At 50.3% G+C, this 25,542-nt stretch overlaps 1 protein-coding gene across 1 annotated transcript in view; it reads left to right on the top strand.

The window, feature by feature from the left end:
* Nucleotides 1-1,437: 1,437 nt before the first annotated feature.
* vps39 (VPS39 subunit of HOPS complex) overlaps nucleotides 1,438-25,542 on the top strand; it is a 174,437-nt gene continuing 150,332 nt past the window's right edge. Inside the window, exons 1-3 of the mRNA XM_038783024.1 lie at nucleotides 1,438-1,610; nucleotides 13,812-13,877; nucleotides 16,077-16,141. Of these exons, the coding sequence (XP_038638952.1) occupies nucleotides 1,538-1,610; nucleotides 13,812-13,877; nucleotides 16,077-16,141 (204 nt within the window). The 5' untranslated portion in view covers nucleotides 1,438-1,537. The remainder of the gene's footprint in view (nucleotides 1,611-13,811; nucleotides 13,878-16,076; nucleotides 16,142-25,542) is intronic.

Below are 25,542 nucleotides of genomic sequence, written 5' to 3'. Positions count from 1 at the left end.
GTTTGTTGTTGTTTCCTGTGATCTCCTTCCGCTTTCATTCCCTTGCCTTCCCTCCCTCTGGTTCCCCGCTATTGTTCCCTGTCTCCTCCTTCTTCCCGATTCTCACCCTCCCCCCTCTCCTGTGGTTCACCTTCCTTTTCTCTTAGGTTTAGCTGTTTCCCCCCCACGGGTCTTTCCCCCATCTCATGCCTTGGCTACTTTCCCCTGATTCTTGGCTACTTGACTATTCTTCTACATGTTCATTGACCACGAACAGGTCCCGGTACAGTTGGGTGAATGGCTCCCACGCTTTGTGGAAGCCTTCGTCCGACCTTCAGATGGCAAATTTGATTTTCTCCATTTGGAGAGATTCTGAGAGGTCGGACAGCCAGTCTGCAGCTTTGGGTCATGCTGCTGACCGCCAGCCGAACAGGATTCTACGGCGGGCGATCAGGGAGGCAAAGGCATCCGCCACCGTCTCCATAAATAGATGTTTTACTGTGTTTAATAATACATTTGTTTGAATCACAAACTTGTATTTGTCCTTTATTCATCTCGCAACTAAGGGCACAGCATTTGAGTAATAAACTGGTTGAAGTGTCAGAATTTTACTTGGAACAATGCAATCCCTTTATTAGGAGAGATTCATTTCTGACCCCATAACTCCAACATTAAGCATCCACTAGCAGAAGAATGGAATTTCAGCATAACAAGTTTACAAAAGCAGTTTCCAATATAAATGTAGACACAAGAATTTACAATAGAGGTTACCAGGAAGTTCATGGAGACTTTTTTTAAACATATATATATATATATGGTATATTTACGAGACATGTTGACTATTCACACCTCATCTAGCCACATGGCTATTGTCATTTACCTCTCCTGCCCTCAACCCTATCACAGACCTTACCATTTGTTCTTCGACCCCTCACCTATCTCTCCCCTAACTGATTCTGAGCTGATGAGTATATCCAACATTTTCTGGTTTTATTTCAAATTTCTGACATCTCAAGATTTTGCATTTGCTCAAAGCCTCCACGATGGTGCACTCTTTTCACATCAACGCGGGTGCCCAACTGCAGCCAAAATGGTGATCCACCAAAAATTGTGTCAAGACCTTACAATCAATATAAGCAGACAGGGAAAGTGAACCACGGGCGAAGCAGAAAGAGGGGACAAATTAGTTGCTGGAGGAGCCAACAACCAACTAAGGGCTGATGTCCGAAATGTGGGAAAAGCTTGCTCGGATGAGCTGTGGAAACCACTGACATCTCACTTCCACCCAGCAATCCGCCAGGAAGAATCGTCCTCCACAGGAGGAATTTACGGTTAGAAGAAATATTAAAATGTAGCACACTCACTTACAGTTTTCACAGTCTAACAGTAAAGTGGTTATTGATCAGGTGTGCCATAAATGTACCGCGCGCGCGGCGAGGGGCGGTGGTCACGGGATTAAGCGCGCGCGTGACCGTTGGTCGGCGTGTGCTCGCGCGCCAGAGCTGCTGTGAGGAGTTTTGTTCTGTCGGTTCCTGTGTCGGGCCGTCTCCCTGCCGGGATGCACGACGCCTACGAGCCGGTGCCGATCCTGGAGAAACTGCCGTTGCAAATAGATTGTATGGCGGCTTGGGGTAAGGGGTATATGTGTGTGTGATGCTCCGCTCCGGGCAGAGACTAAGACTGACAGAGGGAAGGCGACTGGACCCCTGGTTAACGGGGCCGGAGCCTTTTTGGGTTGCCGGAATTGAAGGACGTCGGAGGAGATTCGGCGGGGCTACCGTTTAAAAACCGTTAAAACTAGATTTAAATCCCGGAGGGGGAGGGGGGGGGAGGGGGGTGAAACTTCCTGTCGCCGTCGCTTATTGATGACATCACAGCGGCCGGACCAAAGCTAGAGTGGAATCTCCCAAAACATTGATTGGGATGTTAACTCATCCTTCCTCTTAGGTATAGCCTGACTTGTGATATGTTGGGTCTGCGAGGACTGCGTTTACTATAGCAGTGAGAGAGACAGGCGTCCAACACTTGAAGAAATGCAACATTTATTGAACTCTTAACTATTAAACATACTTTAACTGTGGGTTGACACTATGCTGAGTTGACTGGAGACCTGAGGCTAACCTGACCAGACTATCTTGCTACCACATGGTGGATGTTCCAGTTGTTGCTCATAGGCTCCGACTGTCTCAGAGGCGGCATCCCGCGAGAGTGGGGAAACTAGTGCCCTCTGGCTTTATCGTGACCGTGTCCTGTCTGGTGATTGGCTGCTGTGTTCTGTGTGTTCATTGGTCATCCTGTGTGTCAATCAATGTCTGTCTGTGCACCATCATATACTTGTGTGTATATTATGACATCTCCCCCTTTTAAAAAATGTGCATATGTCAATAAATAGTGAGTGTATGAGCTTGACTATGTACAAAGTATGTGAGCATATTTACATGAGTAGGAGCCTAACCATATACAAAATACGTGAACGTATTTACATGGGACGGTGTCTAGTGCAGATAGAGTGCATATAACAAATTAGGAAGAAACAAAATGTACAGATGAATAAACGAAGGACAAGGCAATGAAACATTCAGTCTATAAATTCAGTCTCTGGCGGGCGACAAATTCTGGTTGACCGCCTCAAGGGAGGGTCGGGCTGCCTGCACTGGAATGGGTGGAGCTGCATCCAATGTAGAGGGTGGCAAAAGAAGTGGCAGATCGGTGGCCTCTTGGAAGGGTGTGTCCTGAGGAATCAGCAGGCGAGGCGGGGCATCCCGTTCAGGTGGCGAGCGTGGAAACAGCCGCAGTGCCTGCCTATTTCGCCGAAGAAAAGAGCATCATGCATGCGAACGAGAAATGATCTGGGGGCCACTTGCTTGACCACCACAGCTGTGGCAGACCAGCCACCGTCAGGTAGCTGAACACTAATTCGGTCAGCAGGGACGAGAGCAGGGAGATCTATGGCGTGGGCGTCATACGCTGACTTGCAGTGGGCCCAAGAGAGTTGCGTTCTTTGCAGGACCGGAAAATTGTCAAGGTCCAGGATGTGGATTGCTGGCACCGTCGTCCGTAGTGTGCGCTTCATTAGCAGCTGAGCTGGAGACAGGCCAGCGGACAAAGGAGTCGCCCTGTAGGCTAGCAGCGCCAGGTTAAAATCTGAACCCGAATCAGCCACTTTACACAACAGTCGCTTGACAATGTGTACCCCCTTTTCAGCTTTCCCATTTGACTGGGGGTAGTAGGGGCTTGAGGTGACGTGCGTGAAATTGTACTGTTGGGAAAAATCCGTCCACTCCTGACTGAAGAAGCACGGGCCATTATCAGTCATGACCGTAAGTGGAATGCTATGATGGGCAAAGGTCTCTTTGCACGCCCTGATAGCTGTTGCTGATGTGAGGTCATTCAGTCTGACCACCTCGGGTTAGTTAGAAAAATAGTCCACGAGGAGGACGTAGTCCTGGCCTTTTGCGTGAAAGAGATCAATGCCAACCTTGGTCCATGGGGACGACACCAGTTCATGCAGATGCAAAGTCTCTTTCGGCTGAGCCGGCTGGAACCGTTGGCATGTTGGGCAATTGAGGACAGTGTTGGCGATGTCCTGATTGACGCCAGGCCAATATACTGCCACTCTGGCTCGCTGGCGACACTTTTCCACCCCCAGGTGACCCTCGTGGAGTTGGCCGAGGACGAGCTCTCGCATACTCTGTGGTATTACCATCCTGTCCAGTTTCATTAGTATGCCATCGATCACTGCCAGATCGTCTTTTATATTATAGAACTGTGGGCACTGGTCCTTTTGCCAACCATCTGTGAGATGGCGTATGACCCGTTGGAGTACAGGATCCCTGGCCATTTCATGACTAATCTGTACGACCCTTTCGTCAGTGGCCGGAAAGTTGGATGCGCAGAACTCAACATGGGCGTCGATCTGGCAGACAAAGTCCGACTGCTCGCAAGGCGTGGTGATGGAGCGAGAGAGTGCATCGGCCACAATGAGCTCCTTGCCCGTGGTGTAGACCAGGTCGGAATCATAGCGTCGGAGTTTGAGGAGGATACGTTGTAAGAGTGGCGTCGTATCGTTGAGGTCCTTCTGTATGATGTGAACCTGTGGTCCGTTTCGACCGTAAACTTGGGGAGTCCATACACGTGATCATGGAATTTGTCAATCCCCGTGAGGAGGCCCAGGCACTCTTTCTCGATTTGAGCACAGCGCTGCTCAGTGAGTGTCATGGCTCTAGATGCATATGCGACTGGGTCCCAGGAGGAGGATTCGTCGCGCTGGAGGAGTACTGCCCCAATGCCTGACTGGCTCACGTCAGTGGAGATCTTCGTCTCCTTGGCAGGGTCGAAAAACGGCAATACCTGGGCCTTGGTGAGTTTCGCCCTGAGCTCACGCCACTTCCGCTCATGAGCGGGGAGCCACTGGAAGTCAGTGGTTTTCTTTACAAGATTGCGGAGAGCTGTAGTGTGAGATGCAAGGTTGGGGATAAAGTTCCCAAGGAAGTTGACCATCCCTAGGAAGCGGAGGACCGCCTACTTGTCGTCCGGTGTCTTCATAGCATTGATTGCGGACACCTTATCTGCATCTGGCTGCACACGAACTGCAAAATATGGTCGCCGAGGAACTTTATTTCTGCTTGACCGAACAAGCATTTGGCTCCGTTGAGTCGGAGGCCATGCTCGTGGATCCTCTGGAACACTCGCTTGAGGCAATCGATGTGTTCCTGCAGAGTTGTGGACCAGACAATGATGTCATCGACGTACACTCGCACCCCCTTGATGCCCTCCATCCTTTTCTCCATTATTCGGTGGAACACCTCCGAGGCGGAGATGATGCCAAAGGGCATCCGGTTGTAACAGTAACGACCAAACGGAGTGTTGAATGTGCAGAGCTTTTGACTGGATGCGTCCAGCTGTATCTGCCAAAACCCCTTGGAGGCATCCAGCTTCGTGAAAAACTTGGCGTGAGCCATTTCACTGGTGAGCTCTTCGTGCTTAGGGATAGGGTAGTGTTCCCTCATGATGTTACGTTTCAAATCCTTGGGGTCGATACAAATGCGCAGTTCCCCTGACGATTTTTTGACACAAACCATGGAGCTAACCCAGTCCGTGGGTTCCGTGACCTTAGAAATGACGCCCTGGTCCTGGAGGTCTTGCAGCTGCTGCTTGAGGTGGTCCTTAAGGGGTGCCGGCACCCGACGGAGTGCATGAACCACAGGTGTGGCATTCAGTTTCAGAAGAATCTTGTATGTGTAGGGGAGTGTGCCCATACCTTCGAAGACGCTGCGGTATCGTGCTGTGATGTCATTTAATTGGATTTGGAAGTTGGCATCTGGCGAGGCTAATGCCTCAGCGGACGACCATGGAGTGAACCCGCTGCACAAGATTCAGGATTTTGCAGGCCTGAGCACCGAGGAAGGAAGCTTTGGACCCTACAATATCGAAACGCAGGGTGGCTCTTGAAGAACTATGAGATACCACAAGCTGGCATGAGCCACTGACAACAATGGCATTGCCATTGTAGTCGAGAAGCTGGCAGGCTGATGGAAGAATGTTCGGCTTGACGTGGATGGTATCCAGGTCAGACTGCGAAATGAGGTTAGCTGAAGCGCCGGTGTCCAGCCTGAAGCACATACAAGTGCTTAACTTGTATGATTTGTTGACCGTAAGAGTGGCACACCACTCGTCGTCCGGATCAATGCTCATCACTGGGAGCGGTTTCGCCTTTTTTTGCGGAAAGCATCGTATGCTTGGTGATGATGCCCACCCGGAATGGGGATGTGAGATCCTCGGTGTCGGGATCTGGAACCATGTCGGAGTCTGCAACGGGTTGGTGCACTGACCGGATGTTCCTGCGCTGCTGCTGGGATCGATGTGTGGTGGGCAATTGAACAGATCTGCACTGGGCTACGTAGTGGCCAAGCTTGCCCCACTGGAGACAGCGTCGAGATTTCGCGGGACATTGCTGCTTTAAGTGAGCGGAGCCACAGTTGCACGTCATGGCACCGACGTCAGGATGTTCCGTGCGCCACCGCGCATGCGCGGTGCGGTCGAACGATGTGCGCACCTGCGCAGTTCGGTCCTCGGCCTCGCCATCCCCATGGTCGTTGCGCGCATGCGCAGGAGCCCGGGAAAAGCGCTCGAAATGGCTGCCCTCATTCAGACTCAGTCCCTCTAGCTGTTTTACGGCCTGCACCCGCTCCGCATTGTGGGGGCCTTGCCGCGCCATCTCTGCCGCCTTGATATGGGAGTACCGGTTATTAGTGTGCTCATGTAGGACGCAGGTCTCGAGGGTGAGCTGGTTTACTTTTAAGGAGCTGCTGGCGAAGGGGATCGGAGTGAACCCCCAAAACGATCTGGTCGCGGATCATGGAGTCGGAAGTGGAGCCGTAGTTGCAGGATTGCGCGAGGATACGGAGATGGGTGAAGGACTGAAAAGGTTCATCCTTACCCTGAAGCCTCTGCTGGAACACATAGCGTTCAAAACTCTCGTTGACTTCGATGTCACAGTGGCTGTCGAACTTCAGCAGGACGGTTTGGAACTTTGTCTTGTCCTCACCTTCAGCAAAGGTGAGGGAGATAAAAATGTGGATAGTGTGGTCACCGGCTGTAGAGAGGAAGAGAGCAATCTTTCTGGCATACGATGCAGCTTCGAGGTCGGTGGCTTCAAGATACAACTGAAACTTCTGCTTAAAAATCTTCCAGTTGACACCGAGGTTGCCGGCGATGCGGAGCGGCAGGGGAGGGCGTGCGCTGTCCATGTTACCGGATGGCTGATCGCTGGTCAAAGGCAGACTATCTCAAGGCAGGTCCGTCAAACTCTTAACATGACTCACTGGTACCATGATGTGTTGAGTATGCTGGGTCTGCAAGGACTGCGTTTACTATAGGAGTGAGAGAGACAGGCTTCCAGCACTTGAAGAAATGCAACTCTATTTTATTGAACTCTTAACTATTAAACACACTTTAATTGTGGGTTGACACTATGCTGAGTTGACTGGAGACCTGAGGCTAATCTGACCATTTTACTACCACATGGTGGATGTTCCAGTTGTTGCTCACAGACTCTGACTGTCTCAGAGGCTGCATCCCAAGAGAGCGAGAAAACTAGTGCCCTTGGGCTTCATAGTGGTCGTGTCCTGTCTGGTGATTATGATGTGGAGATGCCGGCGTTGGACTGGGGTGAGCACAGTAAGAAGTCTTACAACACCAGGTTAAAGTCCAACAGGTGTGTCTGGTGATTGGCTGCTGTGTTCTGTGTGTTCATTGGTCATCCTGTGTGTCAATCAATGTCTGTCTGTGCACCATCATATACTTGTGTGTATATTATGACAACTTCAGGAGTAAATAGATCATGTAATCTGGAATAAAAAGTGTTCTGGCCTGCTTATCCCTTTTTGTTTTCATTTCATACCTTGCATATCTGAACGCTGGTTATTTCCTTTCATTTATAAATTACACTATGGAACTATTTGTGACCTCTCATCACGACAGTGCCTGAGGAAAGACTGAAAGCATCAACTATACCACTAGCTGACCTGTAATTATCTTGTACTCCAACAAAGGGACTTTTATTTATTTTATTTTATTTTTTAATTTAGATTACCCAATTATTTTTTCCAATTAAGGGGCAATTTAGCGTGGCCAATCCACCTACTCTGCACATTTTTGGGTTGTGGGGGCGAAACCCACGCAGACACGGGGAGAATGTGCAAACTCCACACGGACAGTGACCCAGAGCCGGGATCGAACCTGGGACCTCAGCGCTGTGAGGCGGTTGTGCTAACCACTAGGCCACCGTGCTGCCCTGAAAGGGACTTTTATTGACTTGGTGTCTTGGAAACATCCCAAAAAGCTTTGCTTGCACTGAATTGTATTGAGAAATAACATGTATCTGGATAAATTGAGAAACATCCCACAAAAGTGAGACCAATAACCAATTGGTTGGTATTTTTGGGCTTGGGCACCAGAAAATTCCCAACCACACTTTGGAAAGTGTGATAGGATTTTTCATGTTTAATGGAGCAGGCTGACTGACTCTGCTTTAACAGCTTTAAGTTTGTTCTTGGGATGTGAATGCTGCTATTAAACCCATCATTTATTGGCCATCCCGAGAGAAGGTGGTGGAATGCTGCCTTCTTGAACTGTTGCAGTCCATGTCGTGTAGGTCCACCCACAGTGCTTTTAAGGAGGAAGCTCCAGGACCTTGACCCAAACAAGATCTGATATTATAGTTCCACTCGAGAGTCTTGGAAGAAAAATGCAGGTGGTGATGCTCCCATATATCTGCAGCCCTGTGCTTCGAGGTGATAGAGGCTTCAGGTTACAAGATACAGTTGAAAGGGTCTTGGAAGAGTTGCTGCAATGCACATGGTGTGCACTGCTGCTGTGTTCCAATGGTGGATGGAGTGAATGTTTAACGTGGTGGATGGGGTGCCTCAAGTGGGCTGCTTTGTATTGGATGCTGTCTAGGTCACAGAATCACAGAATAATACAGAAGAGGCTCTTCAGCCAATTGAATCTGCCTGACATATGAAAGACACCTGCCTACCTAATCCCATTTGCCAGCACCTGCCCCAAATCCTTTAATGTTATGACATGCCAAGTGCTCATTCAGGTACTTTTGAAAGGATGTGAGGATGTGAAGCAACCTGCCTCTTACCACCCTCCCAAGGCAGTGCATTTAAGACTGTCATCACCCTCTGGGTAAAAATATTTATCCTCAAACTCCCCTCCTAAAACTCATGCCCCTCGCCTTTAACATGTGTCACCTTGTAACTGACCCTTCAACTAAGGGGCACAGCTGCTCCCTATCCACCCTGTCCATAGCCCTCCTAATGCTGTACCCCTCCATCTTGCGTAAACAACCCAAGCCTATCCAACCTCTGGGCAGCACGGTAGCGTACTGGTTAGCACTGTGGCTTCATGGCACAGGGTCCCAGATTCGATTCGCGACTTGGGTCACTGTCTGTGTGGAGTCTGCACGTTCTTCCCGTGTCTGCGTGGGTTTCCTCCAGGTGCTCCGGTTTCCTCCCACAAGTCCCGAAAGACGCGCTGTTAAGTGAGTTCGACATTCTGAATTCTCCCTCTGTGTACCCGAACAGTTGCCGGAATGTGGCGACTAATGGCTTTTCACAGTAACTTCATTGCAGCGTTAATGTAAGCCTACTTGTGACGATAAAGATTATTATTATAAAACCAATTTGCTTTATTTGGAATCCTGCTGTCTATTAAAGGCATTGTATGTGGGGTCATGTAGGCTTGTACTTCAGAAGAACTTTTTGTTCATACAAAACTCTGCTACTGCACCAAATTCCATTCGCTCATCACCCCCTCTGCTTGCCAAATAAGCATCTCGTTGGCTGATGCTTATTATCATCCTTGTTTTCACATCCCTCCTTGGCCACTCCCCTAACTGTAATTTTCTCCAGTAACACAACCTTTCTGGATATTCACAGTGCTCTAATTCTGGCCATTTGAACATAGAACAGTACAGCACAGAACAGGCCCTCAATGTTGTGCCGAGCAATGATCACCCTACTCAAACCCACGTATCCACCCTATACCCGTAACCCAACAACCCCACCCCCCCCCTTAACCTTACTTTTTATAACACTATGGGCAATTTAGTATGGCCAATCCACCTAACCCGCACATCTTTGGACTGTGGGAGGAAACCAGAGCACCCGGAGGAAACCCACGCACACATGGGGAGGACGTGCAGACTCCGCACAGACAGTGACCCGGCCGGGAACCGAACCTGGGACCCTGGAGCTGTGAAGCATTTATGCTAACCACCATGCTACCGTGCTGCCCGTATGTCTGATTTGAATCCTTCCACCATTTAGCGGTTGTGCTATAGATGTCATGGCTCTGAGCTCTGCCATTCCCTGTTTTGCCTGTCTTGCACGCTAAGTTTATTTTACAATGCTTCGACAAAGTCTCTTGGAATGTCTTTTCTCACTTTAAAGATGTTATATAAATAAAATCTTGCAGCACAGTGCTGTGGGATCAAACCTCCTAGATACAATAACTTATTGGCTAGATGTAATAAATGGTTTATATTTTTGATATGTCTTTTGCTCCCTAATATTGACTTCTATGTTTCAAACATGACTAACATTGGAGATACAGAGTACTTTGTTTGCCATTTCACAAAAAGCACTTTTGTATTTAAAATAAAATCTAACTGTTCCAATAAGTGAATCTCTGATTCACTTGCAAGTGTACTTCCAAAATCCCAAATGTCTAACCTTTGGATGTGGTGAACTTTGTGACTCTGGAAATGGTAAACATTCCTCCTCATCCTTCTCAACCTACTTGCAGCTTTTGACATGCTTGATCGCACCATGCTCCTCCATTTCTCCACCATCATTCAGCTGGATAGGATTGATCGCATCTGGCTTCATTCTTATCCATCTAATCTTAGCCTGAAATGGCTTTTTCCCCTGCTCGTTTAGCTGGCCCTCATTGGGTCCTGGTCTGGTCTGCTAAGACTGTTCACGATTCCATTGTCTTTAACACTGCTCCTCTGTCTCATCCGCCTTCACATTCAGCAAAGTGTGAGGAGCTCATTATATCTCTGTCACTTCCAACAAAATCACCTGATCAACTGTCAATCCCTTCCTTCCAGTAGGCCACGGGGCCAAACATCCTCTAAAGTTGCCCCTCCCTGAACTTGTATCCACCCCTTATCTCTCCTTTTCTCCTATCTCCCTTTGTGCCCCCTCCGAGCTCATATTCCCACTATACTGTTGGTGACATCCCCCTCACCCCACCCAGGCACGATGTTAATCAGTATTGTTAATAGTTCATACAAAATAGAGGCATACAAAATGATCAGAGGGTTAGATAGAGTGGACAGTGGCTAGCACGAGGGGACATAGCCTTAAATTGAGGGGTAATAGATATAGGACAGACGTCAGAGGTAGGTTTTTTACGCAAAGAGTGGTGAGGCCGTGGAATGCCCTACCTGCAACAGTAGTGAACTCGCCAACATTGAGGCCATTTAAAAGTTTATTGGATAAGCATAGGGATGATAATGGCATAGTGTAGGTTAGATGGCCTTTAGTTTTTGACTTCCCATGTCGGTGCAACATCGTGGGCCGAAGGGCCTGTACTGCGCTGTATCGTTCTATGTTCTATGTCTCCCCCTTCAGGGGTTGCCCCTCTCCCCTTTAAATCCACTGTAATCATTGATCTCCACAAAAAACAATCTTTGACAAGTTTGATCACACCATCTCTCCACCATCATTCAGCTGAATAGAATTGCGCTCATCTGGTTCCATTCTCATCTTTCTAATCATATTCAGAGTATCACCTGCAATGGCTTCTCTCCCGCACAATTACGTCAGTTGATTCCCAAGGATCTATCCTTGGCACCCATCTATTTCTCAACACAGCTTCCCTTTGGCAATAGCATCCAAAACCAAATCGTTAGTTTTCACATGTGCATTGACAACACTTGATTCTACTTCATTCTACCATCTAGCACAGTGTTATTCAAACTTTTTTTCCCGGGACCCACTTTTTCCAACCCCCCCCACCGGTTTGCTGCTGCTGCTGCCGGCCTATTTCCCTACCGTTCCGCCAGGAAGTCCAGGAAAGGCTGCCACCGCCTAAAGAACCCTTGTACTGATCCCCTCAGGGCAAATTTTACCTTCTCCAATTTGATGAACCACGCCATATCATTGATCCAGGCCTCCACGCTTGGGGGGCCTCGCATCCTTCCACTGAAGAAGAATCCTCCGCCGGGCAAAGGCCAGGACACCGGCCTCTTTCGCCTCCTGCACTCCCGGCTCCACTGCAACCCCAAAAATTGCGAGTCCCCAGCCTGGCTTGACCCTGGATCCCACCACCCTCGACATCGTCCTTGCTACCCCCTTCCAAAACTCCCCCAGCACTGGGCACGCCCAAAACATATGGGCGTGGTTCGCTGGGCTCCCCGAGCACCTAGCACACCTGTCTTCGCCCCCGAAAAACCTACTCGTCCTCGTCCCAGTCATGTGGTCCCTATGCAGCACCTTGAACTGTATGAGGCTAAGCCTCGCACAGGAAGAGGAGGAATTCACTCTCTCCAGGGCATCCGCCCACGTCCCCTCCTCAATCTCCTCACCCAGCTCCTCTTCCCATTTACCCTTCAGTTCCTCCACCGAGGCCTCGTCTACCTCCTACATTACCCGGTATATGTCCGAAATCCTCCCTCCTCCAACCCGCACCCTGTCCCGTACCCCACGTGGGGGAAAATGTTAAAAGTAATGAACACAATGCCTGAGAATAACCACGTTGACTGTAATTTCTGAGCCCAGCACTTAGTGCGGCCCAGGGCTTTTACCAAATACAGTCCCCCATCTGGCCACCCAAAATATAAAACCAAACCCAGTAACCCCAATAATCAAATCACAAACCAGCTGCTGGGGAGCTCAGTCACCAGGGCCTGTCTCAGCAGGTCTACAATTGGGCCCGCACAAGCCTAGTTTCCCTGGATACATCACCAAGAGGAGCTGTGCCGGGGGGATGGTGGGGGAGCAGCACACTGAGCCTCGGGTGCAGGTGCACCGGGAATCGGCTCAAAATACTCAGGGGGGAGATCTAGCTCCTGCCCATGGGGATGGAGCAGCCTCATCTCCCCCTCAAGCACCGAGACTCACTCGCCCCAAGTGCCAGGCACAAAACCTCCCGGACACCAGCTGACACTCGGGCATCTCCACATAAACTGGGAGTGAGCTCCGAGCTGCGGACATTATGTTTCTCTCCCCATGCCGCTGACCACCAACCATTGCTGACTGTCCATCGGATTTTCTAACTTGGCTGTCATTCTCAAAAGTAAAAGATGGGCTCTCGTCTCGCGTCTTGTTGGAACCACTGTAGGAACAGCGCACCCGATTTGTTACCCACCCGTGACCCAACCGCGGGTCGTGACCCTGACTTTGAAAAACCCTGATCTAGAAGACACAATTCTGAAGTGTGATTATGTGCTCAAGTCTCATGTGGAACTGACCAAGTGACAAGAATTAGAAAACGGAGCAAATAATGACACCAGTGAAAGGTCCCACTTTCAAAGTGAACTGAGTGGCCACATTTTTTATTATTCATTATCAAGATATGGAAGTTTCTGGTAAGATCTGCATTTATTGTGGTCTCTAGTTACCTTGTATGTTTCAGCTAGATTTGTAGTCAATTAGTGACTTTGTGAAACTTTCGCGCAATGTTCATTTGCACCAGTAAGTAAAGTCACCATATTCCAGCCATGACTTAAAAGTATCACACGGCAGCACTGTGGCATAGTGGTTAGCATTGCTGTCTCATGTGCTGAGGTCCCAGGTTCGCTCCTGGCTCTGGGTCGCTGTTCGTGGGCAGTCTGCACATTCTCCCTGTGTTCGCGTGGGTTTCGCCCCCCCAAACCCAAAGATATGCAGGATAGGTGGATTGGCCACGCTCAATTGCCCCTTAATTGGAAAAAATGAATTGGGTACTCTAAATTTTAAAAAAAATCACACAGGAGGCCTATCTCACAACATTGGAAGAGGTGCTCGTACCTTTTTCTATAGATACTCTTATCTTCTAGTTGTTTTTGTAGTTTGCAGCCAATTTACCTGCCCGTCTGCAAATGCATGATTTCTTAATTTTTGCACTGCCTGCAGGGGAACTTTTGGGTTGTTGCACAACTGCAGCTTGGAGGGAATATTGCTTATTCACAAAATGCATAATTATATCACTGAGCCTGAGCAACAGCACACCTGGAGTTCTCTGTGGACTGTTGCAATGTTTTTTTCCAACTATTTTCTAACTTTGAAACTTAACAGATAAGTCAACCCTATTATCTCCATTTTGTTTCCTCTCAGATGATTGGCTTCTTGTTGGCACCAAGCCAGGACACCTACTCCTCTACAGGATCAAGAAGGAATTAGGCAAGTCGACCATTTCAGTCCCATGTTTGTGTCATTCGAATAATATTTTCAGGTAGCTCTTTGTGTCGGATTTGATGTGTTATCTGTGTTGGTCTAAAATCAACTGCAACTGGATGCAGTAAAACGAGAAACAGGCTTCCGACACAGGAGATGGTCCAACACTGTTTTATTGAACCTGTTGATCTTTTGTGGATTGACACTCTATTAACTCAACTGATCACCTTCTACTGGCTTGACCAGACTAGCTCTCTGTCACATGGTGATGATGTTCATTGACCTGTGCACTGCGACTATCTCCCTGGCCGTGTCCTGTGAGAGAGGGAGAGCCTTAATGCCCTGTGGGCTTTATAGTGGTGGTGTCCTGTCTGGTGATTGGTTGTTCTGTGTCGTGTGTGTTCATTGGTTATCCTGTGTGTCAATCACTGCCTGTCTGCATCTCATGATATACACGAGTGGATATTATGACAGGATTTTCTGCTGATTGTTGCTAAATGAAGAACTGTGAATTGCCAGGTGTGGGAAAAACCTGTTGTCTCACCTCAAACTCTTCCACCCAGATCATTCAGTTGCACATATGTTTTTGTGTATACTTGATTTGAAATATACAAAGAAGGCATCGATTAAAATGAATTGTCATTGGAGGATGTAAGAGTGCTGCAAATCATGTGATTATTTCTTGTTTCCAAAGTATTGTTATGATTGTTGACCAGACCCCAAGGATTTGGTAAGGGATAAATAATGTTTTGTTTAAAGTAGACAAAGTTTGAGATTTAAGATACTTGCTCAGTGAATATAAAGCCACAGGTTTTGAACAAACAAAAATAAACGTTACTATACAATGTCAGAAAGATAAAACAATTTACAACATCTATCTTTGTACCTCATGAACCCTGACTGTTCAGAGTGTAAGTGAATCAACAGGAAAACTGTGCTCAAAGACACCAAACTGCTGCGCAATAAAAATAGACCAAGGCAGAGTTTATGGAATTCTCAACAACTGATCTAGACGTTAGTAAACACTGAATCAACCAATCTCATTGAATCTTTATTTCTTTCACACAAGGAATTCCAGTCTTCACCTTTTAAAAATCTAACCTAGAAATTCTCTCCAAAAGTCACTCCAACTCTGATGGCATGAACAATAGTCCACCTTGCAGTGTTTCAATCTTGTCTTGCGTCTGCTCCTGGCAGCTTTCTTCCTGTTACTCTGCTTCTCTCCTTTTTAAACTGAACTTTTCCTGTCCCCTCTTTGCGGCTCTTTTGGGACCTCTCCCTGTCTCCTACCTGGGGAACAAGTCTTCCATGGCGCTCCGCTCCCAGTTGCCTGACCCGGTTTTTGCACCCTTTTCCTTTTCTTTGTGCACTGGGCCTATCCTGGATCTGAAGAGCATTGCATATGCACTAAAGCTCCGAGGAGTTGAAGTTACTCACCTTCGACTCTCTCTAATGAGGGAAGTCTAATTTTCATAACAGTATTAATACCAACTCAGCAGGATATTGGAGTGTTACAATGGAAAAGTGGATTGAATCTGATGGCCACTGAGTAAAGCTGATCAAGTCATGCACAATCCCAGAACAAACTTGTTGCCCAGAGTAGTTTTGTGATCGGCTCCTGTTCCGTTCCAATGTTGGAATCTACCAATTGAAATGAATGGAGATTCTCCAGGGCACAGAGGGTTCCTGAACCATGATATCACTGGAGTAACCTGGAGGAGTAGAGATCTAAAATGGAATGCCATCAGGGTCATTTCTATTTTAAATAGTAAGAATTTTATCTACATTCTCCACATTTATTCGCAAGTTTGCTCAGATAAATCTATAATTACGCTGCATTTTAAATAACATAATAAAACTATTCCATATCCTAACTGTTCTGCTTAACGAAAACTCTAGTGACAGTGCTAATTCCCAATTTAAAAGAAAACACCAGGTAGGGCAGATTTTCTCATTTGGGCATAATTTGCGCATTTATGACTGTTCACGATTTGCATTGGGAATTCTGCATTCTTTTGCGTGTTTTTTTGAAACCAAGCCACAAAAGTGGAAACTTGCTCATCAACCAAAATCTAATCATGGAGATGAAATTGCAGATAGGCCTCAAAAACCTTAGGAAGTTGAGAAATTATGGTTAGTATTAAAGTATTTACATGTTTTAAATCTGACTTGTTGTGTAAGTCATTGTTTTTCTTTCTTTAACAGGTAACAACAGGTTTGAAGTCTTACTAGAAAAGTCCAACAAAAACTTCTCAAAGAAAATTCAACAGGTACGTGGAATATCCCTCGTTCGATCATTTTTCAAAATCTGGTGGTGGTGGTGTCTGTGGAAGTTGTAAGATGTTGCATTGATTGAATGTTCTCTAATGCATCAATTCAGCTTGCTCTTCAATGGGGGATATGTGTGGGGCCCCAGGAGTCAATATATCAAGAGGCTGCAGTACTTTTTTTTTGCCGCCAAGGAGTTCCCTGGGGAAGAGAAGAACGGGTAATTTTGTTAACGGATTGTGGGCCCCAGACCTACAACCTCATTCAGAATTTAATGTCCTCAGAGCCCTAGGCACTAAATTGTTTTGAGCATCTGGTGACGCTTGTAAAAGAGCACTTCCATTATTCTGCAGCAGTATAAATTTAATTCGGCCATCAGGGACCCGAGCTTTTGTTGCCATATCTCACCAAATGGTTGGACACTGCAAATTCGGCTCGTCGTTAATCGACATGCTGCGTGACTGTCTAGTACGTGGCATCTTTTTAAAAATAAATTTTAGAGTACCCAATTATTTTTTCCAATTAAGGGGAGATTTAGCATGGCCAATCCAGCTACTCCACACATCTTTGAGTTGTGGGGGTGATACCCACGCAGACACAGGGAGAATGTGCAAACTCCACATGGACAGTGACCCAGGGCCGGGATCGAACCTGGGACCTCGGCGCCGTGAGGCAGCAGTGCTACGCGCCACCATGCTGCCCTAGAAAGTTGAGGCAGACTTGACACAGTTGGAAGAATTGGGGATCATAAACCGGTGCAGTTCTAAGTGGGAGATTCTTGTCTTAAAACATTTTGTCTAGCCCCAGCCCTTGCCTTGTGTTCACCGTACCTTCTGACGTTCCCCTTTCTGAGGCTGAGCGTGCTGTTCTCAACAAAGGAATCAGCCTTGTACCCTTGCGCCCGCACCTCCATGAATCCCGGGTTCGACAAGATGTTGCACTCATCTTTCGTCTCCAAGCCCACTTCTTTGGCAAGAATCCTCCCCCCCCGTTCCACAGATCTTTTCATGTGCCTCCAACATTCTACCTCCCAATTGGACACCTCCGGTGGGATAGTTAGCTGACCTCTATCTTTTCATTGAGAACTGTTGACCGGACATTGGTTGTCTTAATTTTTCTGCCCCACTCACCCATTCCAACCTCTCTCTCCTTCCAAACCTTCCGCTCTTCACTCCGTCAGGTCCAACCCCGACTTTGTCATCAAACCTGCCGACAAACGGAATGCTGTTGTCGTCTGGCGTACTGACATTGCCTCACAGAGGCTAAGTGCCAACTCTCAGATACTTCTCCTATCTCCCCTGGACCATGACCAGACCACAGAACATCAAGCCATTATCTCCAACACCGTTAGCGACCTCATTTCCTTCGGATGCCCTCCCCCTACGGTTTCCAAACTCGTAGTCTCCCAAACGCGGACAGCCTTGCTTTTACCGACTTCCCAAAATCCACAAAAAAGGACTGGGACATTGTGTCAGCATGCTCCTGCCCCACCAAACTTTTATCTTGACCCATCCTCAGTCCTCTGGTCCATTCCCTTCCCACCTACATCCGGGATTCCTCTGATGCCCTGCATCATATTGACAGCTTCCAGTTCGCAGGCCTTAAGCGCCTCCTATTCACCATGGATGTGCAATCTCTCTAAACCTCCATCCCACACCAGGATGGTCTGAGAGCTCTTTGCTGCTTTCTCGAAAAGAGGCCTGGACAATTCCCATCCACCATCACTCTCCTGTGTCTGGCTGAAATAGTTTTATCTCTCAACAACCTCTCCTTTAACTCATCCTTTTTTTTTTCTCCAAATCAAAGGTGTAGCAATGGGTACCCGCATGGCTCCAAGCTACGCTTGCCTTTTTATGAGGTATGTGGAACATTCCTTGTTCCAGGCCTCCCCAGGTCCCCTCCCACAACTCCTTTACCGCTACATTCATAGACTTCGAAAAGTATTGGTTTTTGATATTGCCACTGCTTTTTAGGGGGAGGAATTTCATGCAGACTAATGGCATTCACTGAATTCGAACAGGCCCTTATCACCAAACCTCTAATGCGGGACAGACATTTAATTCTGCAAGAAAAAACAACCAAATAGGCTGTTACACCTCAAGCTGGCTAATTTCCTCCTCCACTTACAATACCACCCCTTGCATTACTACTGGGGTCACAGCATTAGGGTTGTTGCTTTCATACTCTGTTAGAACTGGTGTTGTGTTATGCTGCTTTGGATAACACAGGCTGCTACTTGATGCAGTCTAGGATGCTGAGGGAAGCACGGTGGCACAGTGGTTACCATTGCTGCCTACGGCGCTGAGGACCCGGGTTTGAATCCCGGCTCTGGGTCATTGTCAATGTGGAGTTTGCACATTCTCCCCGTGTCTGCGTGGGTTTCGCCCCCCACAACCCAAAGATGTGCAGGTTAGGTGAATTGGCCATGCTAAATTGCCCCTTAATTGGAAAAAATAATTGGGTACTCTAAATTTAAAAAAAAACTAAAGGATGCTCCAGAGTCTGAAATGAGTTCAATGTGTTTATTGAACTATTAACACAGTTCTCAAATGAAATGAAATGTAAATCGCTTATTGTCACGAGTAGGCTTCAATGAAGTTACTGTGAAAAGCCCCTAGTCGCCACATTCCGGCGCCTGTTCGGGGAGGCTGTTACGGGAATGTGTTACGAACCGTGTTGTTGGCCTGCCTTGGTTTGCTTGGTCAAAGCCAGCGATTTAGCCTAGTGTGCTAAACAGCCCCTAGATGAGTTCGACTCTCTGTTAATCTAACTGCAGTAACTCAGTCTAACTGTACCAGCTTGCTCTAAGCCACGTGCTGGGGTGTGATGCTGCTAATCAACCCTGTCTAACTCTCTAGATGTCTGTCTGTGGAAAGAGGCAGGGTGTGAGTGCCTCATCCCTTTTATAGTATTTATGTCATGCCCCCTTGTGGTAATGCCACCTCTGAGTGTCCTGACTGCCCATTGGTTGTATCCTATTCTGAGTGTTCATTGGTTGCGTGTTTGCATATCATGACAACTCGTGTTCCCCAATTTGGTGCGGAGGGTGGAGGTGAGGCAAGCCTCCCAAAAGAAGCATCACGACTCGACGAAAGGCAACAGATTGTTATTTTGTTTTTAAATTTTTATTGTCACAAGTAGGCTTACATTAACACTGTAATGAGTTACTGTGAAAAGCCCCGAGTCGTCACATTCCGGCGCCTGTTTGGGTACACTGGGAGAATTCAGAATGTCCAACTCGCCTAACAGCACGTCTTTTGGGACTTGTGGGAGGAAACCGGAGACTGGAGCCCCCGGAGGAAACCCATGCAGACACTGGGAGGACGTGCAGACTCCGCACAGACAGTGACACAAGCTGGGAATCGAACCTTGGACCCTGGCTCTGTGAAGCAACAGTGCTACCCACTGTGCTGCCATGCTGTCCCAGTAGTTTTAAAACCACTGTTGTAGTTTTGTAAGGGACCTTGCATCTGGTCCAGCATGGGTAGCTGGGAAAATTGTGGCAAAATCTGGCCTCTCCTCATACTTCTGAAGGAACTGGAGAGGGGGGTCCCCAATGCACCTGTTGAGACCTTGAAGCAACCTCCTGCAGTTGACGGAGACACTACCTCACTGGTGGAGGAACGAGTCCTGGAACTGAGGTGTTCCACCAGGCTTAAGAAGTCCGCTGAAAGACTAACCTTATGAAGGACTACTGCACGACTCACTTTTGTAGTTCTGCATCATTGTTGTTAGACGTATTAGATGCTGTGGTAGGAAGAGACAAAAGGTTCTGTTCCTTTTTCACCAACACACTTTTATTTCTTCCAACAGACTCTGCATTTTAAAAAAATAATAATTTTTACAAAATATAAACATCTTAACTCTATTAACAAACAACCGCGGTAACACCCCAAGAACAATACCCCCCCAACTTCAAGAGCAACTTCAAAAAAAAGGAAAAAAAAACAAAACAAAAGATCACCCAAACAACAAAAGGGAAAGAGATAGCCCCCGCCACATCCCACATACCCATGTACACAGTTCTCCCTCCCCCCAATCCCCCCCCCGGGCTGCTGCTGCTTGCTGTCGGCCTATCTCCCTACCGTTCCGCCAGGAAGTCCAAGAAAGGCTGCCACCGCCTGAAAAGCCCTTGTACTGATCCTATCAGGGCAAATTTCACCCTCTCCAATTTAATGAACCCCGCCATATCATTGATCCAGGCCTCCATGCTTGGGGGCCTCGCATCCTTCCATTGGAGCAAGATCCTCCACCGGGCTACTAGGGACGCAAAGGCCAGAACCCCGGCCTCGCCTCCTGCACTCCCGGTTCCACTGCCACCCCAAAGATTGCGAGTCCCCAGCCTGGCTCGACCCTGGATCCCACCCACACCGTCCTTGCTACCCCCTTCCAAAACTCCCCCAACGCTGGGCACGCCCAAAACATATAGGCGTGGTTCGCTGGGCTCCCCGAGCACCTAGCACACCTGTCCTCGCCCCCAAAAAACCTACTCATCCTTGACCCAGTCATGTGGGCCCTATGCAGCACCTTGAACTGTATGCGGCTAAGCCTCGCACAGGAAGAGGAGAAATTCACTCTCTCTAGGGCATCCGCCCACGTCCCCTCAATCTCCTCACCCAGCTCCTCTTTCCATTTACCCTTCAGTTCCTCCACCGAGGCCTCGTCTACCTCCTGCATTACCCGGTATATGTCCGAAATCCTCCCTCCTCGAACCCACACCCCCGAGAGCACCCTGTCCCGTACCCCACGTGGGGGCAACCAGGGGAACCCCTCCATCTGCCGCCTGGCAAACGCCCTAACCTGCATGTACCGAAACATGTTCCCCGGGGGGAGCCCAAACTTCCCCTCTAACTCCCCCAAGCTCGCGAACCTCCCCTCTACAAACAGGTCCCTCAACCTCCTAACCCCTGCCCTGTGCCAGCCCAGAAATCCGCCATCAATGCTCCCTGGGACAAACCGATGGTTCCCCCGTATCGGGGCTCCATTGAGCCCCCCATTTCTCCCCTGTGCCGTCTCCATTGCCCCCGAATTTTGAGGGTAGCCGCCACCACCGGGCTCGTGGTATACCTCGTTGGAGGGAGCGGCAACGGCGCCGTTACTAGCACCTCCAAGCTCGTGCCCACACAAGACGCCGCCTCCATCCTCTTCCATGCTGCCCCCTCCTCGTCCATTACCCACTTACGCACCATCGCTGCGTTGGCAGCCCAATAGTACCCACAGAGGTTGGGCAACGCCAGCCCCCCCTATCCCTGCCACGTTCCAGGAACACTCTTCTAACCCTCGGAGTCCCATGCGCCCACACAAATCCCATGATACTCCTGTTGACCCTCCTAAAAAAGGCCTTCAGGATAAGGATGGGAAGGCACTGGAACAGGAACAAAAACCTCGGGAGCACCGTCATCTTAACGGACTGCACCCTCCCCGCCAGTGACAGCGGTAACATATCCCACCTCTTAAACACCACCTCCATCTGCTCCACCAACCTTGTGAGGTTGAGCTTGTGCAGGGCCCCCCAGCTCCCCGCCACCTGGACCCCTAGGTACCTGAAGCTCTTCCCTGCCTGCTTCAATGGGAGCCTACCAATCCCCTCCTCTTGATCCCCCGGATGTACCACAAACACCTCTTGCCCAGGTTCAACTTATACCCCGAGAAACCCCCGAATTCACTAAGAATCCTCATCACCTCCGGCATCCCCCCCCACCGGGTCTGCCACATACAGCAACAGGTCGTCCGCGTACAGCGACACTCGATGCTCCTCCCCACCCCGCACCAGGCCCCTCCAGTTCCCTGATTGCCATAGCCAAGGGCTCAATTGCCAACGCGAAGAGCAAGGGGGACAGGGGGCATCCCTGTCTCGTCCCCCGGTACAGCCGAAAGTACTCCGACCTCCTCCTATTTGTGGCTACACTCTCCATCGGGGCCTCATAGAGCAGCCTCACCCACCGGATAAACCCCTCCTCAAACCCAAACCTCTCCAACACCTCCCACAAATACTCCCACTCAACCCTATCAAAGGCCTTCGCCGCATCTAATGCCACCACTATCTCCGCCTCCCCTTCCACAGCCGGCATCATCATAACGTTGAGGAGCCTTCGTACGTTTGTATTCAGCTGCCTTCCCTTCACAAACCCCGTCTGGCCCTCATGAATGACCCCGGGCACGCAATCCTCTATTCTAGTGGCCAGGATCTTTGCCAGCAGCTTAGCATCGGTGTTCAGCAGCGAAATCGGCCTATATGATCCGCACTGCAGAGGGTCCTTGTCCCACTTCAGGATCAAGGAAATCAGCGCCCGTGACATAGGGGGGGGGCAAAGCCCCCCCCTCATTTGCCTCGTTAAAGGTCCGGACCAACAGGGGGCCCAACAGGTCCAAATACTTTTTATAGAATTCCGCCGGAAACCCGTCCGGCCCCGGTGCCTTCCCCGACTGCATGCTCCCTACCCCTTTGACAACCTCCTCCAACTCGATCGGCGCCCCTAGTCCCTCCACCTGTTCCTCCTCCACCCTCGGGAATCGCAGCTTGTCCAAGAAGCGCCCCATTCCACCCCCCTCCACCGGGGACTCTGACCGGTACAGTTCCCCATAGAAGTCTCTGAAGACCCCATTAACATCTACTCCCCTCCGCACCACCTTCCCAGCCTTATCCCTCACTCCCCCCAATCTCCCTGGCCGCGTCCTGCTTTCGGAGCTGGTGTGCCAGCATCCTGCTCGCCTTCTCCCCGTATTCATACACCGCCCCCTGTGCTGTCCTCCACTGAGCTTCCGCCTTTCTGGTAGTCGATAGGTCAAATCTGGCCTGAAGGCTACGCCTCTCCCCCAGCAATCCCTCCTCGGGGGCCTCCGCATATCTCCTATCCACCTGCACCATCTCCCCTATCAGTCTCTCCCTCTCCCTCTGCTCCCCCCACTCCCTATGGGTTCGGATGGAGATCAATTCCCCCCTCATCACCGCCTTCAATGCCTCCCAGACCGTCTCCACTCGAACCTCCCCGTTATCATTGGCCTCAAGGTACCTCTCGATACACCCCCGAACCCTCTCGGCCACCTCCTCATCTGCCAGCAGCCCCATTTCCATGCGCCAGAGCGGACGTTGGTCCCTCTCTTCCCCAGCCCGAGGTCCATCCAGTGCGGGGCATGATCCGAAATGGCAATGGCGGAGTATTCCACATCCTCCACCCTCGACACCAACCCCCTGCTCAGGACAAAAAAATCAATCCTCGAGTAAGCCTTGTGTACGTGGGAGAAAAACGAGTATTCCGTGGCCCTTGGCCTCGCAAACCTCCAGGGGTCCCCCCCCCCCCCCCCCCCCCCCCCCCAAACCTGGTCCATGAAGCCCCTCAGCACCTTAGCCGCCGCCGGCCTCCTACCCGTCTGGGACTTGGATCGATCCAATGGGGGATCCAGTACTGTGTTGAAGTCTCTCCCCCCCCCATGATCAGGCCCCCCCACCTCCAGGTCCGGAATGCGGCCCAACATACGCCGCATAAACCCCGCATCGTCCCAATTTGGGGCGTAAACATTCACCAACACCACCCGCTCCCCCTGCAGCTTGCCACTCGCCATCACATATCTCCCGCCACTGTCAGCCAACATATTTAACGCCTCAAACGATACCTTCTTCCCCACCAGGATCGCCACCCCCCCCCTACTCTTCTCACCCAGCCCTGAGTGAAATACTTGGCCCACCCATCCCTTCCTCAGCCGAACCTGGTCCGCCACTCTCAGGTGTGTCTCCTGGAGCATAGCCACATCCGCCTTCAGTCCCTTCAGGTGCACAAATACCCAGGCCCGTTTGACCGGCCCATTCAGCCCCCTCACATTCCAGGTTATCAGCCGGATCCGAGGGGTCCCTGCCCCCCTTTCCTGCCGATTAGCCATACCCCATCCCTTGCCCACCCCCGGCCAGCGTCCTCCGCTCTGCCAGTTTCCCACGGCGGCAACTCCCCACCCCCCTCCAGCACCCCGTGCGTCCTCCATCTCCTTCCTGACCGTTTCAGCAGCAACCCGGTACCTCTTTCTCCCCCCCCCCCCCCCCCACCCCTCCCTCCAGGCGAGGACCCCTCCTAGCCGCGCCCCTCCCTCCACAGCACTCCCGTGAGCCAGCTAACTTCTGCTGACCCCGGCGACTCCCGCCCTACCTTCGCCTCCTCCCCACGTGGGACTGCCCCTCCTCCATTGTGCCCGTCAACGGGTCCCCCCTCCCCCCGCTCTTGCGCGGGAAAGGAAAACAGCCAGCAACGACCCGCGCTTCTCAGCCCCGGCCCCGCCCCCACCATCTCACAGCGCGGGAAACCCGCAGAAAGCCCACTCTTTCGCCCTGCCGGGCCCCACCTCCTCCAGGGCCACTCCCATTGTTAGTCTCCCCCACCAGCTCCCTGAACACCCCGTTTACCCCTCTGCCCGAACCCGTTCACACAATCTCTGCTTAAAAACCCATATAGAAAAAACAGTACGACATCACCCCACCCACCCTAAGGCCAACCCACTTCTTACACTAAACCAAGCAAATGCAAATACAGTATTATACAACATCTCCTCTCCCCCCCCCCCCATGCAACATGCCGAACTTCACACTCCGTCTGTGGAGCACCGCCTTCGTCTGGTTAAAACCGGCCCTCTGCCTCGCCACCTCCGCACTCCAGTCCTGGAATATCCGCACCTCCGTGTTCTCCCACTTGCTGCTCAGCTCCTTCTTGGCCCACCGGAGCACACACTCACGATCCACGAACCGATGAAACCTCACCAACACCGCCCGCGGCGGCTCGTTTGGCTTGGGCCTCCTAGCCAGAATTCTGTGGGCCCCCTCCAACTCCAGGGGCCCCTGGAAGGACCCAGCCCCCATCAGCGAGTTTAACATAATCACCACATAGGCCGCTGGTCCGACCCCTCCAGCCCCTCCGTGAGGCCCAGGATCCGCAAATTCTTCCTCCTCGACCGGTTATCCAGCTCCTCGAACCGCTCCTGCCATCTTTTATGGAGCGCCTCGTGCATCTCCACCTTCCCCGCTACGGCCACGACCTCGTCCTCCCTTTCGGAGGCCTCCTGCTGCAGCTCCCGGATCGCAGCCCTCTGGGCTGTCTGGGTCTCCATCAGTTCCCTGTTAGTTACCTTCAGGGACTCCAGCAGCTCCAAGTTCAGCTCCTGGAAGCAGCGCAGCAGAGTTGCCTGCTGCTCCTGGACGCACTTCCTCAGCTCCTCGAGGTCTCCGCCTGCCGCCATTTTATCTTCCTGCCCCCGTTTTTCCAGAGGTGCTTTCTTCGGCTTTTTCTCTGCCCCACTCCTGGTCCGGACCATGGGACCGTTGGGGTCGACTGCTGCCCTCTTTCCCCCGTTGAGGTTTGCCGCTACAGCTCCGTTGGGGGCCCTGAAAAGAGCCCCAAAGTCCGATCTCCGCGGGAGCCGC

This window comes from Scyliorhinus canicula, chromosome 2 (assembly GCF_902713615.1).
Source record: "Scyliorhinus canicula chromosome 2, sScyCan1.1, whole genome shotgun sequence".
NCBI classification, from domain to species: Eukaryota; Metazoa; Chordata; class Chondrichthyes; order Carcharhiniformes; family Scyliorhinidae; genus Scyliorhinus; species Scyliorhinus canicula.
Note: the sequence above shows the minus strand (reverse complement) of the source record. Positions and strands in the feature narration are given on the sequence as shown.